General features: G+C 37.2%; 1 protein-coding gene across 14 annotated transcripts in view; it reads left to right on the top strand.

The window, feature by feature from the left end:
• adgrb3 (adhesion G protein-coupled receptor B3) overlaps positions 1-16,866 on the top strand; it is a 109,689-nt gene that overhangs the window by 1,884 nt on the left and 90,939 nt on the right. For all 14 annotated transcript variants that reach the window (XM_034897735.1, XM_034897738.1, XM_034897739.1 and 11 more), the window contains exon 2: positions 299-1,067. In XM_034897735.1, coding sequence (XP_034753626.1) covers positions 314-1,067 — 754 coding nt within the window. In that variant the 5' untranslated portion in view covers positions 299-313. The remainder of the gene's footprint in view (positions 1-298; positions 1,068-16,866) is intronic.

A 16,866-nucleotide genomic window follows, 5' to 3' on the forward strand; every position in this document is an offset into this window, starting at 1 on the left:
CCCCCCCCCCCCCCCCTCCAAAAATAAATAAATAAATAAATAATCCCCGATACAACCACAAGGTGGCAATGTTTGCACAAAGTAAAGTAATGAGGGAGGATGGATGGGGATGCAGAAGACATGTTGCTGAGGTTAACGTGTTTTTTTCTTCTCCCCACTTCCATGGTATAGGACGTGATTGGAAATTATGTGAAGCACATCCATCAGACTTGAGAAAAGATTCCTATCAAGTGTGATTGATGTGCTTTTCCTTTGCTTTAAAATCCCTTTGTGTAACTCTGTCCATCTCTCCTTGCAGGCCAAATGACATAGGATGAAGGCTGTTCGAAACCTGTTGATTTATATATTTTCCACCTATCTTCTGGTTATGTTTGGATTAACTGGTGCCCAAGATTACTGGTGTTCCACTCTGATCAAGGGGGTCATTTATGGATCATATTCAGTGACTGAAATGTTTCCTAAGAACTATACAAACTGTACATGGACGCTGGAGAACCCAGACCCTACCAAATACAGCATCTACCTGAAGCTATACAAGCGAGATTTGAGCTGCTCTGAATATTCTTTGCTTGCTTATCAGTTTGATCATTACTCGCACGAAAAGATCAATGAGTTGCTGAAAGTCAACGAGTCGATAGTATACCTGTGCGATTCGAAGAATATTTATGTATTTTTGCTGTATGACAAGAATTTCGTTCAACTACGGAGAGTTTTCCCTTATGATTATAACGGATTGACACCACAGAAGCTGGATGAGGAGGAGAAGTCTATTGTGGAGTTTTTGGTGTTGAATAAGGCGAGCCCTAGCCAGTTTGGGTGTCAAGTGCTTTGTACATGGCTGGAAAACTGCCTGAAGTTAGAGAAAGGGACAGTGGAGACATGTGGGATCGTGTACACAAAATGCACATGTCCTCAGCATTTAGGCGATGGAGAATCAGAGAGCATGCTCATGCTCAACAACGTGGTTTTACCTTTAAATCCACAAACGGAGGGTTGCTTGTCACCCCAACTACAAGCTGGGCAGGTCTGCAATCTGAGTGCTGAAGTGAAACGGCCTCCTAAAGAAGGTGAGTATCCTGTCCCTTTCCTCTTCAATGCTGAAAAAGATGTAGACTTAATGAACTACTGTATGCATAGATAAGGCAATAATCATGTCAAATGTGCACGTCAATCACTCCCTTCTAGGCCCTTATTGCATGTTGGAAGTGTGATGGCCCATGAAACAAAGAGCACACATAGATATAGAGACTGCGGTTGGCTCAGAAATGTGTCAACTACAAGAACAAAGCTGCCAGAGGAGTTGGGTGTAGTAATGACCACAGCAGCACAAATCATACCACCTGCAGGGGGTCATTCATTTGGTTGGGCTGCATTAAAAATGCACTATCATTGCTGTGAATTTAAAATGGCTGTTTTTATACACACCAGCACAGAGTTAAAATGGCTGCAAATCCAAAGATAATTTTTTGTCTGTGGTATACATTTACGTCAGTTGTCCTTACAAAAAGCAACAGTGGCCGATATGGACGCATCCTTCGTTTTTCATTGGCATTTTGACACGTCACAACGGATTCAGTGGCATCAGATTGGATCACATTGCTCATGCAATGCAACATTTAAAAACGTGTGGATAAGATAAAGAGTTCTGTGCTTAGTCAAATCGTTATTAACTAATTTCATGTATTTAATAAAAGAGTGGTATTTTCAAAGCTGTTTCATTACATAGGGATGCTACTTGTCCAGTGTTGCCATAGAGCAATGCAACCGGTTTTCACTTTATGTTGAAATTGAGCAATAATTTACATCTAGTCAAGAGCTTACAAAAGAAAACAGTGTTTTCAGCAGTTGTAATTCAAAATGCAACACACATCATCCATACACATTCCCATGTAGGAAGCTGAATGAACATTTTATAGTAAATGGTTATGATAATGACATAATGATTTTGTTCATTAGTGTCACTGGGCAGGGGGATGCTTTTGTAGTTAACACACTTGTTTAGCCCTTAGAATTAAAAAAGGGAGCCCTTCTTGACACATAGCTGCCTGCATTTAAACAGATAGCAGAGAAAAACCCCACAGGAATATGCTGCATACTTCAGAGGTGAGGTGCGTTTACCATAAGAACATAAAAGAGGGGCATTCATCATGGCACACTGAACCAAAAATAATGAGTCAACCTTTTACATATTTTATTTCTTTTGGAGGGGTGGGTGTGTGTGTGTATGTGTGTGTGTGTGTGTGGGGGGGGGGGGGGAATGTTATGGAGCTATGTCCCTTGTGGCACTTACGTAAATGGTAACAAAAAACAGTTGCTATAATAGCACGCTGGAGAACAGGTGGCAGTTTTCTAATCAAAAAGAACAGGTGAACATCGATTGTAGGAGCTGTTCGGTTGACTCCTGCGGACTGCGACATCACATTTTAAGGCATGGTTTTGAAACACATTCATACAGGATTTTTTCTAGAAGTATTATATATACTATTATGCTTAAGGTATTTTTTATTGCTTTCATAAGAGCTCCTCTTGCAAATTTAAGTGGCTAGTCTCCATCAAGTCGGATGATAAACTCATTTGGAGTATCATTCATCCATCCTTTCACTAGAGCCCTTAAGCAATAATGCAAAGTTTCTGATCCAGATGACCATTACAACTCACCCTGCAGTCAAGTAGCACACAGTTACATCAAAAAGTATGACTCAGCTGTGTGTTTTCATTAGATATTTTCATCTTTTAGTGAATCTCATGTTCTATTACAATCTTCTAGTAAGATTTGTGCTTGTTTCTACCGAAAATGTGTGCTCCAAAATAACATTTGACATTTTTCTATCAGCATGTTAATAACGGCTTAAGAGCAGAGCTTATTTTTTTTTCCCCTCTCTCTCTCAGAAGATTTTCCACTAGCTTCTATTTATAGGGTCAGTTGATGGTAGGTTTGAATAAATCCGTTTTCATCTGGATAACAAGGAGACGACCACTGGGTTTAAAAGAGCACTGCGTCTCTTGTGGCATCATGGTGACCGAGTGGGTGTTCCTGATGAAGAATAAAGCATTACAAACAGTTGACAAGGGCTTTATTTGATAAAATTTCTTGTCTTTGATCTTCTTCTTCCTGGAAGGGGATAGCTTCAAAGCACATCAAAGTAAAGCAGGGCTGGAGGTGGTATACTCCAGCCATGCCACTGAAATGCCCCACCAGTGTTGAACAGTGTGAAGATAACATTTAAAGGTTAAAGCTCTTAACTATTTAAGGTGATTATGTAGACAAAGGACGGACGCCATTCCTTAATATTGTGACATTTTGAAAACCACAGCAACACAATAAAATCCAAAACAGATGTACTACTAGGATGACTCATTCATGCAGTTTTATTTTTATCACATTTTCCACTTACATGACTAAAAGTTGTAAAAGGAGGCAGCACAGTTGCCCTCACAGATAGACAGATTTAATTCGGAGTCTATTTTTTTTCTTCCCTTTTGTGTTCTATGTTTGGTTGGGTTTCCTCCCACATCCCACACATGCAAGTCAAGTGGGCTGATGACTCTGTGTTGCCCAAAGGTGAATGAATGGCTGTCTGTGTTAGCTCTGCGATGCCCTGGTGACTTGTTCGGGGTGTTTTCTTGCTTTTAATCCAATGAACGCTCAGATACGATAAGATAAGATAGGCTCCGGCTTGTGTGAATCTAAATTTTGGAGTATGGAATTCTATTTTAAAAACAGCTAGAAGAAAAAGCTCGGTTGAATTTTGTTTTGCATATTCTCTATACTGTTACAAATTTAAATTTCCCCTGGTGCATTTATTTTGAAAAGATGGAAATTGAAAGTGCCTAAAGAGGCATTCAGTCAGCAGATAGAAACAACCAAACATTTAAGAGTTCTCACCCACATCTCTGCCATTTTCCAGTTCAATCCTGTGCAGATGCCTGTGTTTACATGTAGGCAAATTCACAACGCACCGTTCAAATCATCCACAAATTGCACTTGGCTCCAGGAAATAAATAACATTGTGAAACCATTGTCCTATTTTGTGGCTCAGCTTATTAGCCTGCCCTTGGCTTAGGAAAAATGTCTTAGTTTTTGTTTCTTTTGGATCTTCTTTTGTCTAGTTTTAAGGATCAAGAAGTGTCATTGTTTGAGAGGAATGCATTTTGTCACATGTCCTTGAAGGTTAATGAAACCTCTGACAGCCAGGCCAATGTCCAGATTCCTCACTAATATATGACAACTGTCAAGTACACCTTTCGGTTCTCTAAAATATTGTCACTGAAAAGCCTACTTTATAAAGTAATTCTTTTTAAAGTGAAAAGGGCAATCATTTTTTCCTCTAAACATTATTGGGATTCTGTCAGATATTTTCGTTTATGTAACTGCGCCCATCTCTGCCCCCACTTCCATTTCCGTGTTGTCATTGACTTATAGTGGAATAGATGATAAATGTGACAGTGACAGCAAGATGCTTTCTGGAGATAAGAGTTCATAATTTGTTTCAAACACCATTATTCTACAAAGAACAAAAGCTCATATGTATGTAAAATATTCAAATAAATATTTTATGAGTCCATGAAACGGGCCTCTAAATTTATTGTTAGTACAAGAAGTAGGTCAAAAAATGACTATGGCATCACAGATTTGAGTCACGATCTTCTGTTTTTCACTTGGGAAATGCAATATGTATAAAATGTATGAATTCTCTTTTTTTTGGTTTATTTAACAGGGGTGATTTAAGTCAACCATCACTAAACTGACAACATGGGAAAGGAATTTAATATGTCATTACTGCAAATATCAAAGGTTTTAATATGATATCCACTTTAAGACTAAATGCAAACGCTTATTTGTGCAGTACGGATGCTTTTTTAAACCTTGCCGTTTCTGACGACACAGAGCGTGTGCCATGTGGAAAATGGCAATAGGATTTTATTGGCAAATGAAATGTGTGTGAAGCGTTCTAATGCACTACACTGTCACCCGCCAAAGTCCTGAGCACTGCAGCAGCTCAGCCTAGCTGCCTCACATAGTGAGGCCTTTTATTCACTTTGGATCTCAGTCAAGTCACTCAGTAGTCACACTGCATTATGCTCAGCCCCATTGTTCAGTACACTTGGAGGCCATTTTAGTTCCAATTCAGTGAAGGAGAGAGCTCAGTTCAACAGAACAGAATCTGTTTAATCTTAGACATGCATTATTTGTCTATAACTATACTTAATACCTTGAATATCCCATGTTCCAATTCTAAAATCACAGGCTAAATTATTCCATCTTTTAGCCTACTGCAAATAGCATTCTCATGTTCTGCTATCGGTATTTTAGGTACAGTATTTCACCCTGGTTTTGTAGCTGTATTCTTTGTCCATTCTTCTGTATTCAACCTCGTGAGGCAGCTGTCTTGAGATACATAAGCTAAAGAACATTAAGAAATGACAAGGTCAACAAAAAGTGTGATAGACTGTGGACCCTGAGTTTTAGCTTGAGTGCTGGCCATTGACTTTGTCCATTAACTGTGTTTTACATTTTGCTTTAAAAAGAAGGACATTGCAAAGAGAGGAATGATTATGTTTTATGATGTAATCAATTACACAGCTTTGGATGGAATCCAGTTAGTTTTATAAAACATATACATTAAACTAGTAAAATGAGCTCAAACATTACACCACAATCTGCAAGACTGTAATTTTTAGGAAAATATAATGGGGTCTGGAAGTGAGTGAGCAGTTCTTTTCTGTGCATGGCTCAAAAATATACATATATAAACTTTATATTCTTTTAATGGTCCAAGTCGAAGTTTCTGGGTATAAAAATTCATGAGGCTCTGAGGTGACTCCAAAGTCATTTTACACAGTGGCATAAAACCACAAAACTGTTGCCATGTGTAAAGTTCTGCTTAAAACACTCACACTGTCACACATGGATGCAAATGGGCTCTTTGGAACCACAAAAGTCTCAGTTTTTCAACCATTTCACATTTATGGTACAATATAGTACGGGATCCAACACATGAGGCTTGGCATGTTTTTTTTTAGCACTGCAAGTTAAAGGTTTAAAAAGATAACATTTGTTCTTGTACAATTATGCATAATACCAACTAGCACCTTCTGATAATTGCTTTATTAAATGCCTTAAAAACCTTTTTGCCTAAATAGCCTTTTACAACAAGAGATAGGGTCTAACATGAACAATAAATGAGCCTATCTGCCAAATTTCAATTATTTTTGGTTATTCCACAGGGCTCAGTCAGAAAAAAGTGTGGTCATGTATTTCTGTGCACCAATCATAGTAAAGCAACATCTGAATCCAAATCCATTTTTTTATATTTAAATGGGAGTCTCATCTCAAAGTTACAGTATTTATTCTCATTTATATATATTCTCATAATATGTTTAGGACAGCTGGGGTTGTAAGAATCAAGGTTCTCTTATTTTGGCTGACATACTAAAAGTATGCACTTTAAGTTTCCCTTACCTTAAATAATTTAGGTTAAAGCTATACTGTTTCCACTATTTCCAGTCCTACCAATTTTGCACGTGTTGATAGCTGCATATAAATAGGTTGGGCAAGTAGAGATGTGTATAATAATAAAGTTTTGATGCAGAATAAATAGTTTATGTGGTAATTAGGATGAATAGTATAGCAATGAGCAGGTTTCTGTTATAAAGCATACTTTTTAGTTTGAGTTAATTATTATTCACATCAATTCTAAATGTTTAAAACAATTTTTATTTATTTATAACTAGAGCTACTGTAGCTACTTCTGCTGTTAACTGTAGGACCAGCCTTGATGCTAAAGGCAGTAACCTGGCAGTGGGCTGGAGGATGCAGATGAGCTGTGAAGACTGTGCTTTATTTGACATGGATTTGTGATCACAATCTTGAGGATCTGTTTAGGCAGCAAGGCAAATGGAAGCCAGACTGATAACTCTCCACTACACCCAGATTGTGTACTGCAAACTGTTTCAGAGTAAATCAAAGTATTGTGTTGTCACACTTGAACAGCGGAAAGGATGCAATGATATGTAGTAAGAATAGAAGGAAAAGTGTGGACACGGTTTGTGGTTTTTCTGACATCTAGACAGCATTACACATTACATCGGTGACTACTTAGCAAACATAGCTACTTGAATAAATTTTAAGTTAAAATGTCTCTCAAATGCAAAAGTAAGCTTAGATTTTTGATTAATCATCTGATTCCGAAAAAAAATCAAAAGTACATAAATACTACTAGCTTAATGTACTTTACGTATTAAAAGTAACTCATGGTTCGGAAACAGTTCTGAAACCCTCTGAGTTTTATATATTATACAATATTTGTTTATGATGCATTTTTTAGTTGGTGGAGGTGATTATATACTGTTGCGTAGTTTAACATATATCTGTGCATCACATTTATAATAATACAAGTTTTGTAAAACATTTAGAGATCAAGTAACTATATTTAGTAATTATAAATATTTATTATAGCCTAAATAATACATGTAGTGGGGTAATAAAGTGCAATATTTCCCGCTGAACTGTAGTGAATTACAAAGTAACATAACCTGGAAATAGAAGGAAAGTACAAGTACTATAAATGTACACTTGAGAAGAGTGCTTGAGTGAATACACTTAGTTAAAGTCTGATACTAACACTTACATATCATATAAGTCCCCGTAAATTGCCCAGAAAAGGCTGAAACCTACATTACTTGAATTAGTGCATAAACAGAGAGCCCATCTCCATCACTTTTGCAGTGTCATGGGGGTGACAAGTCCATCTTTTTAACTTTACAGCTTACATTTAATACAATTGTTATAAAATGTGCGAGTAGCAGTTGTTGCCCATAATAATGTCATATTACAGCAGGAATGATAATCAGAGTAATGGCTTACGTAATGTATCTAATTCTTTGATGTGAAGCAACCACACCTCTTGTCGTCGAAACTGTGTCACCAGTAAAATCCCGCATAAGCAATGAGAAAACGTGCATGTCTGATTTATTAGGTTGCCTATTCCAACTGCATGCATGTTTCTAGTTAGAAATTCCAAACAGCGGTAGATTTGTGTGCTGCACCAGATCCTCCGACTACTCATAAATTCCTCTTGAAATGCCACATATTTGCCTGTTTAGCACTCCAGCTCTTATTCAACTCTTTCAGCTTTTCCCATTAAATAAAAATAACACAAAGCAACAAATCTAAACCACCACTGTGATGTAGACGTGAAAGTGTTTAACTGAGGCTGGCTTGATACATTGTTTGAAGGTTTGGCTATAAATGAAGAAAAGATAAATATGAAGTCAGAATCTTATCTGCTTTATTTACAGGCAGTATGCTTATGTCTATTTGCATAATTTTGTTTTAAAAATATGACATTTACACATAATGTGGTCTTGTGAGATTTTGGCAAAGTAATAAATCATTTCCAATGAAAAGGTCTTTATGTTAAAGACCTTTATGTTCTCCCACAGCAAAGAACTCACTCATTGTGTAGCCCACTGGTGCGGCATCTATCTTCCCATAGTGTCTGCGCATCTAAAGCTGATGTTCTTTGTTGAAGGATCCATACAATATGCTACCGTGCTGGTTCATCAGAACAACAGCAGTGCATACTTTTTATAAAACATTTCCATTTGTCATTTCATGTCTTGCTTCTGGACATCACAGCATCCAGTCTCAATTTTGCAATGTATGAGTAAAAGATAAGTGGACCTTATTAAACCTAAATCAAAGGAACAGCCTCCATTGTGCTCTTGTTTCCTTTGATTTCAAAAAGATTTCTATATGAATGCAAACATGACACGTAATGAGGCTATCTAGATGAAGAAAAGTGTCTCATCTTCGTATTATACAAATTAGATTTGTTCGCTGCCATCATTAATACATTAGTAACAATCATATCTGAAATTTCTGCCATAAAAAAGGAAAATGCTGTGAACACCTTATGAACATGAACACCATGAACTTGTTTCCATTTTATCAAACTAGAACTGAGTGTGGTTTGAAATGGTTTATCAGCTTCACAGCAGAAAGGAGCAATTCAACTCATTGTAAAAACTAAATTGGACAAATACAATAGTGATTCTCATCTCACAAATTCCTTAAGAAATCAAAACCATTCAGAGTGGGAATCAGAAACTGCAATATTCATCCTTCTAAGAAAACATGAACAACATTCACGAGTCTGTTACAGCTTTGCTTTACAGTTCTGAAGCGAGGGCAAGTCTTTGAAGCGTTAAGGGTGGATAAACACTGTCAGATGTCTTGAACATTTTTTGTAATCTTTTAAATAGGGTAAAAAAAAGGATTATATTCTAACTCTTGTGTTGTCTGGCCTAATGTGTAAAATTGTTATCGAGCCCTAGCTGTTTGTTTCCAGAGATAATGTAAATTATGCACTGAGTTCAGCCTCTCAGTTGGATGTTCCTGTATTTCAACCCAGTTCGTTTTGGCCTGTCACTGGATGGCTATTTCAGCCCACAGAGGAGAGGCATTTGCATTAACATCCACCCACAAAACCTGGTTAATGGTTCTGTCACTCAAATACAATGTCTGTGGTAAAGTGGAGGCAAAATCCATTTTTTTCTCAAGGGACTTCTGTAGCTACTCTCACGGGCGGCCCTTCTGCAGAGTATGGAAAGTGTCTTTGTGTAGGTGTAATGGATAGTGCCTTTACACTTACTATGATCTAAGGCAGAATACACACTTACATAATCATTGTTGCATAACAATAACATGTAGTCTACACATTTGCTGGGGACTTAAAATGTTATGTTTCTAATGCCGAAAGAATTCAGAAATCCAAACTTAATTTCCATTATAACATTAATCAAGAACTGACACCGTAGCAGCTACAGTCCATAGGAGATTGCTAAATTTAACACAACGCGTCGTAACATCTGCAGTAAGTGCTGACAACTAAGCATTTAGTCTAGAAGTAGTTTTACAGTCAATGGCACGTGCTAAAGGTAAATACCACTCAATAATTCACACATTTTTCTTTTAATCTCAGATTGTACAATTTAAAACATAACAACTCTTAAACATTTGTTCTCCTAATGCTGAAAATAAGGGAATCCAGACCGAGTCAGGATCGGGAAAATTCAAATTACAATGGGCAGGGTTTCTTCTTGTTGATTCCTATAGGAAACTCTATCTTCTCTAAGAGAACAGAGCAAAAAGACTACATTAATGATGATTTAAAAAAAAGTCACCTATACAAATCGTATACGTTACTTTGTAGCCAAGGCTTAACTTTGATGTGAAAACAACACAACTTAAAACAATTGGAGATGAATGTACCATGTTCTGTAGAATACATGCTATAGGACAAACAAGTACAAAGAAGCTGTTTATCTATCATGTCAGTGTTCAGGCAAAATGTGTGTTGTCTTAAGAATGGTGCACTATGCTAATTGTCAGTGGTGGAAGAAGTATTCATATGTTTTACTTAAGTAAATACAAATCCAACAATTATGGAAATACGCCACACAACTAACAGTCCCATTCAAAACCTTAGGTATCTTAGGTAAAAGTATGTAATTATTATCAGCAAAATGTACAAAAGGTCCACGCATTAATAATTAGATTCATATTTATACAATATAAATCATATTAAATAGTCTATTTTGCATTTTACTGCTGTAGATGTTTACGGTTGTGCTAATTTGTAGTCCTTTATATACTGTTGGGCAGTTAAATCAACAGCGATGTTTCATATTCTATAAGGTCATACATTTTGCTTTCCTTACACAACCACACATCTCGCTTTGTTTTAATGTTTTAACGGTTAAACTTTTATTGAATTTGACCGTTATTCATTTTTTTCTTCCCACATTACAGCCCCAAAGCCAATAGACAAATCTGAAGACACCATACCCAATAGTTTGCAAGATGCATTGTGGGTATTCAGCTCCTCTCACTGGTAGAAGTGTTATGTAACATTCTTGTGCCAGATTGTCAGCTTTTTTTTACAGCTCTCTATCCTTCATAGCACAGACAGATATAATATATTTTTACATATACATATATATATATATATATATATATTGTATTGTATATATATTTGTTTTGTGCTGTTATTGATTTCATGCCCCGAACAGCATAAGAAGTTCTAGAAATTGGGAGGATGGATGTCGTTCACTCTGCTCATTGATAGTTTTCATATCTAAACAGGAGTCTGACTATTTCATCAAGTCTAAACACATAAAAACGTGATTTACAAATCAAATTTAAAACAAATTAATGGCTGTGTTTGAAATCAGAGTTGAGTAGAATTTCTAGATACTCTGTGTGTCACAGTTGTGCCCGTATAAGCCAGATTTGAAACTGTCCTTTACATCACTGACAACCAACCCCCAACTGATGTCACATTCAGAGCATGGTTAGCCTGCCAAAGCTGCTGCACATCTTAAACTCATCTGTCACTGATGCTGTCTGGTGCGGTGGCAGGGTTCTGCACCTCAACTAGATATTGATATGGCATGGAGAGAGCCGGTTTATCTCGAGTCACATCTGGCATGCTGCATACTGGTCTGACTCTGATCTTACACTTAACGCACACTAATAAGGCCTTATCAAGCAGCACAGATGGGTTAATAATGCCTGAACATACAATTCCTAATCAATCACACACAAAAAACAGTGTGGAGAGTTAGTTCTAAAATGGGATTGCAAACACAAATGTGATTTTCTAACAGTCTGGACATTTTTTTGAGGGATAGCTAGTGGTCACCGTTTTTGCTATATCTATGGAGACTGTTGTCAGTACTTACTAATAACATGACACTTCCATTCCTTTTTTAAAGGAATATGCCACCGATTTTTTAAAATAGAGTTTATCAGGGTCTCCCCTAGCTCTAGATAGGTGGGCCAACGCATTTTTTGTCTCAGTGCATGTATTGTTTTAGTTGTCTTTCCTACAGTAGACAGTGAATGGTGATGAACATGGCAGATTTTGTGAGAGACAAAGAGGATGGCTTCTCAGACAGTCAAGAACCAGAAGCATACTTCTATGAACCAGAGTTTTCAGAAGAGGAGCTGCGTGCTTTGGAAAAAAAGACCGAGAGGAGATCACTCAACAGCAGCTTTTTTTTTGGAGCAATAAAGTCATCTGGGAAAAACGCGGAATGGACCCAATAAATAGCTGTCCACAGAGTAAGTGATTACCATAAACGCGATGCATGGTTATTTTACGGGATAGATCAACCCATAGACCTTAGACCTTACCTCTCACAGAGTTGCTGCGTGATATCTCTGCGTCATGTAGCAGTGCTTTGGCTGTGCTTCCACCCTATATAGTCCCAAATCAATATCTACTCGTTGTGAATACGCAGGCCACAATAAGTAATTAGGTCGCTGTTGTTTTTTTGTTGGCACTTTTACTAACAACAATATGCTATCCGGCATCATAGGATTCCATTCACTACACTAAGCTAACTAGCAGCGGCGCTGCCGGTGTTGCCGGTGTTGCCTAAAACAGTGCATGCACTGAGACAAAAATGCACTGGCCCACCTATCTACAGCTAGGGGAGACCGTGAGAAGCCCTATTTTAACAAACGCCGGCATATTCCTTTAAGGTTTGCTCATGTTTAGGCAACTAAAAATACTTCAGTTAATTAACTTTAAGGAAGTTTTGTGCTCATGGTGGTCGTGGGAGTCCACAGCCTTACTAGGCTGTACTTAAGCTTTACACTAAATGTAAACATCCGCATGCTGCCAATGGCAATGATAACATGCCGACGTTTAGCAGGTAATAATTACCAGGGCGCCATCTTTGTTTAACCTGCTAGCAAGCTTTCGTCATTAATTTAATTATTACTTAAAACAAATCACACTTGATGTTAATTGGAATGTTGCTAATTTAACAATTCATAACTCCAGTAATTTAACAGATATTTTACTCAGAACGAAAAAAGGCCGATCTAATCACAGTTGGTTCATAAGCAGAGGTCATAAGCCTCATAAGGGGCATTACCTCCCCTTTCTTTACTTTGCCCGCCCAGACAACTTGGCCCACCCATGAAAGAGAGACATCATGGCTTTCAAACGAGCAAAGTTGCAGTTTGTAAAGGTCACACCTCCAGTCTCCACCTTGCCCCCCCTCATTTCCCCCTCAAAAGTTACAGACTCAGAAATGGCACGTCCTAGGGCAAGCTTCTTCTAGGACTGATTCTGGTGCCTATAATTCTGCACCAAGGCTGCAGTTTGGGAAATAGACTTCAGATGTAATGTTAGGGGACCACCAAGGTCTATATAAAAGCATCCAAAGAGCACCATGTCATGGGACCTTTAAGGGAAACCAACGGGCTTTGCTCTCTTATGAGAAAGTCTCACTAAACATAGCTCATTTTCACCTGCTTAAACAAAAAAACATATTCTGTCATTTCCCCCGAGAGGACAGTCTCTTTGTTTTTCATCATTAATTAAGCAGCAACCTGCAAAGTACACAAATGAAGAAACCACTATTTTTGCCATAAATGTAATTGCTCTATTTGATTATTTTTACATAGTAAACATGCTCTTCCCTTAATTGTTAATTGTTCATTTACTAACAATTGTCCTTGAATTCGTAATGGCAGCATCAGTGCAACATCTCTAAATACAGCAAAATGAGAAAAACTCTTCACCAAATGAGTGAAAGTCTGCTACAGAGAGTCCTATCCATTCAGCCAATACAGAAGACACCTCAGATGGTGAGATGCTTTCTGCAGTATTGTATTCAAAAGCAAAAGCTTCAGAGCAAAGTAGCTATAATGGAATGTGACAGATAAATCAGAAGCACTTGGGAGATGGCTTTGGATAACTGAATCAATACCGCATCACCACAGCTAGTCTAGACTTCCTAGACCTGTTCTGTTTTAGTAGAGCCTCCAGTAAAAGTGTTAGGGATTTTATTTATCCTCTGACATTGCTTGTAATGTTTGTAATTCTAGTTTTTGGACGTACAAAAAGTCTACAGTATATTTGAAAAATAAAATAAAATATGCAGATGAAGTTGTGAGGAAAGCACCTCACTCACTGGGAAAGACACCTAATTACTCCTCAGACTTCTGATAGATACAAACGGCACACACACTGTGTAATCTTAAGCTTTCAAATATGAAACAGAAACGTTTTACATGCCACGTTTTAACTTTTAAATAGTAACAAAACACCAGCTAGCAATTCTTCCTTGTTGCTTGTTTCACTTTGCTGTAATTATATGAAAGTGTCCTCAGGGTGCATTCAGTAAATTGTGGCATCACTGTAAGTGACAGTTATAGATGCAAAAGGGCGTGCCTCTGATCAGCCTCTGATGAAAGAATTGGTGTAAAGGTAAACCTAAACTATGTGGCACATCCCTGTAATTGTATTCCAAGTATTGAATAAGCAAATGATAACGTAAATAAAGAAATGACCTGGAAAACCTGAATCTAGTGGAGATGATTATGCCCTGTCTGACACTCTGGACTGAAGCTCCCTAATCTGACTGTCCATCTGTTATGCAGTCTTATCTCAGTGTTTGGCAAAGTATTCATTACTGGTAAGGGAAGCCCTGCTGTGGCCTTATCATCCATGATTTTTCACATTTGAATAACATGTATGACGCCTAAAAAAGATGGCATATGTTATAGCAAACGTTCTACAAATGTAATTTATGTTATGTAAACTACAAGGGAGGCATGACATTACAATGTTATTCTTAGTCAAATCCCATTATAATTCAAAATTAAAAGCCATGTAGGTTGAAGATGAACAAATGCAACAAAGGCATTTGAAGGGATATATAATTAACTATGACTTTTATCACATTTATATTTAACATAAGATCCACTGCATGTCATACTACATATGTACTCATTATTGGGTTGTATCTTAGCAATAACTGCTTGCTACATACAGTATCGTTATGTTTTATAAACTGTTATGAGTAGTCATAACTAGTATGCTACAATGGACCTATTGCAGATACATTATTTAAGAAAGTAAGGGACTGTTTACTGCTCATTATATGGATTTGACATCTCTTTGTGTGATCTTTAAGTGTTGATTGTGGTTAATCTGGCCTCCATTTGACAAAATCAAAACATACTTTTGGGATACATTTTTCATCAATACTATCTTAGATTATCTTCTATTTCCACAGTTTTTTGCTGTCTTCAGTGTAGTTTATGCCACTCTCAGTATGATGTAAATCCAATATGGCTGCCTGCAAATTCTGTGTCCACTCGGGTCTTTGATTCGGTGCATTCAAAGACACTTTTGTTTCCAAAGGAATCATTAATAAGCCATTTATATGTGCAAAGCAGTTTTACAATCCTTTGATTAGGTATGTTTGAAATGTACATCTATGAAAAGAGGTCATGTACACAGCTGTTGTGTGTGCATGTATTATATCAAGCTAATGAATATAGAGGAAACGGAACTGAAGTGATAATGTGGAAAATAATCACCCTGTGATCCTTATCCCGCCTATGAGCAGCCTATTTGGTTTCTGTCACTATTAATAAACATTTCTTGCACTTCTACTTCAAGATGACTCATAAGTGCATTTCAGTTGTGTATTTTTGCGCTATATACTTGCTTTAAAATTCATTTATTAGTCAAAATAAATGCAGTGCATATCGAAGTGTACAGTATTGGTGACTTCTATTGCGTGCCAGGATCTCTTCGACAAACATGCAACAGTGACAGACATTTAACATTTAATGATATTTGTACAGTCAAAAGAAAATACATTCAAAACAGTAATAACAAACACCTAAAGTAGTTTATTTTATAATTGTTCTCACTTAATATTATTGCTTAATTTGTTTTTTTGCTTAGAATTTAAAAAATTGTTATTTTTTCAGTTGTTCTCCAATCCTTTACCTTTATGCAATCATACTACTCTATAATATCTAATAATTTATCAATTGTATGTTTTCTTTAATGCCGAGAGTGTGGATTAAATAGAGGTGGATGTCCAACCATCAGAGTTTTGAGAGTTTGACTGCATAATTCTTTAGGCACAGTGGATTTAGGAAGCAGAATCCATCGCAGGACACTGTAAGAGCTTCAACAAAGATATTTTACACCATCAGTATTCCTTGTTCATAGGCACCCTGCTTTCACTATGATGCTTTACTGTGGGGCTCATGGCTGGAGGCCATTACTTGGTGGTCATCCTTGTACGTTAACTGGTCATTTGGTCATTCATTCAGACAAAAACCCTGTTTGAACTGTAACATGTATTAAAAGAACTTGCCTAAATAGTGTTGGGAACTCTGAAATCAACACATACAAAAACAATATTTAATGTAGTCGATGAAATAAATAAAGGGATCCATCGCAGTTTTGGTGTATAAGCAAAATGTTTTGATTCAAAAGGTTAATGTATGTAATTATCAAAGCATTTATTTGATGTTGTCCTACTTTAAGATGCTGGCAGACAACTGCTGCCACAGTAGACGGGTAATGATGAAGTGAAATCATAATGGTTTATTGATTCCTTCCTTCCAAACCTTGTTTTTGCATTGACAGATTGTTATTTCAGCAGCAAAGATGTTTCATCTAAAAATGTGAATTACGAGACTTTGTCGAGATGAAATGTACAAAGAAATCCTTGTCATGCAGAAAGTTGAAGATTTATTACGCATAAGTTTCAATTGTACAGCACATGCTTATTTTGTTATTCAGAGACAGTTTTGCCATACTGTACAGTCTCTTTAATCATTGGTCAGACTGAAGGATCCACAGTTTCTGTACACACAGCAGAACTCTCTTAATAAGGCAAATGCTGGCTCCATATTGAAAAGTAAAGGTGACCTTGCAGACGCTGATTTGTAGATGTAGTACATCCATCCATCCATCTTCGACCGCTTATCCGGTATCGGGTCGCGGGGGCAGCAGCTCCAGCAGGGGACCCCAA

The sequence above is a fragment of the Etheostoma cragini genome, chromosome 17 (genome assembly GCF_013103735.1).
Source record: "Etheostoma cragini isolate CJK2018 chromosome 17, CSU_Ecrag_1.0, whole genome shotgun sequence".
In the NCBI taxonomy this organism is placed as follows: domain Eukaryota; kingdom Metazoa; phylum Chordata; class Actinopteri; order Perciformes; family Percidae; genus Etheostoma; species Etheostoma cragini.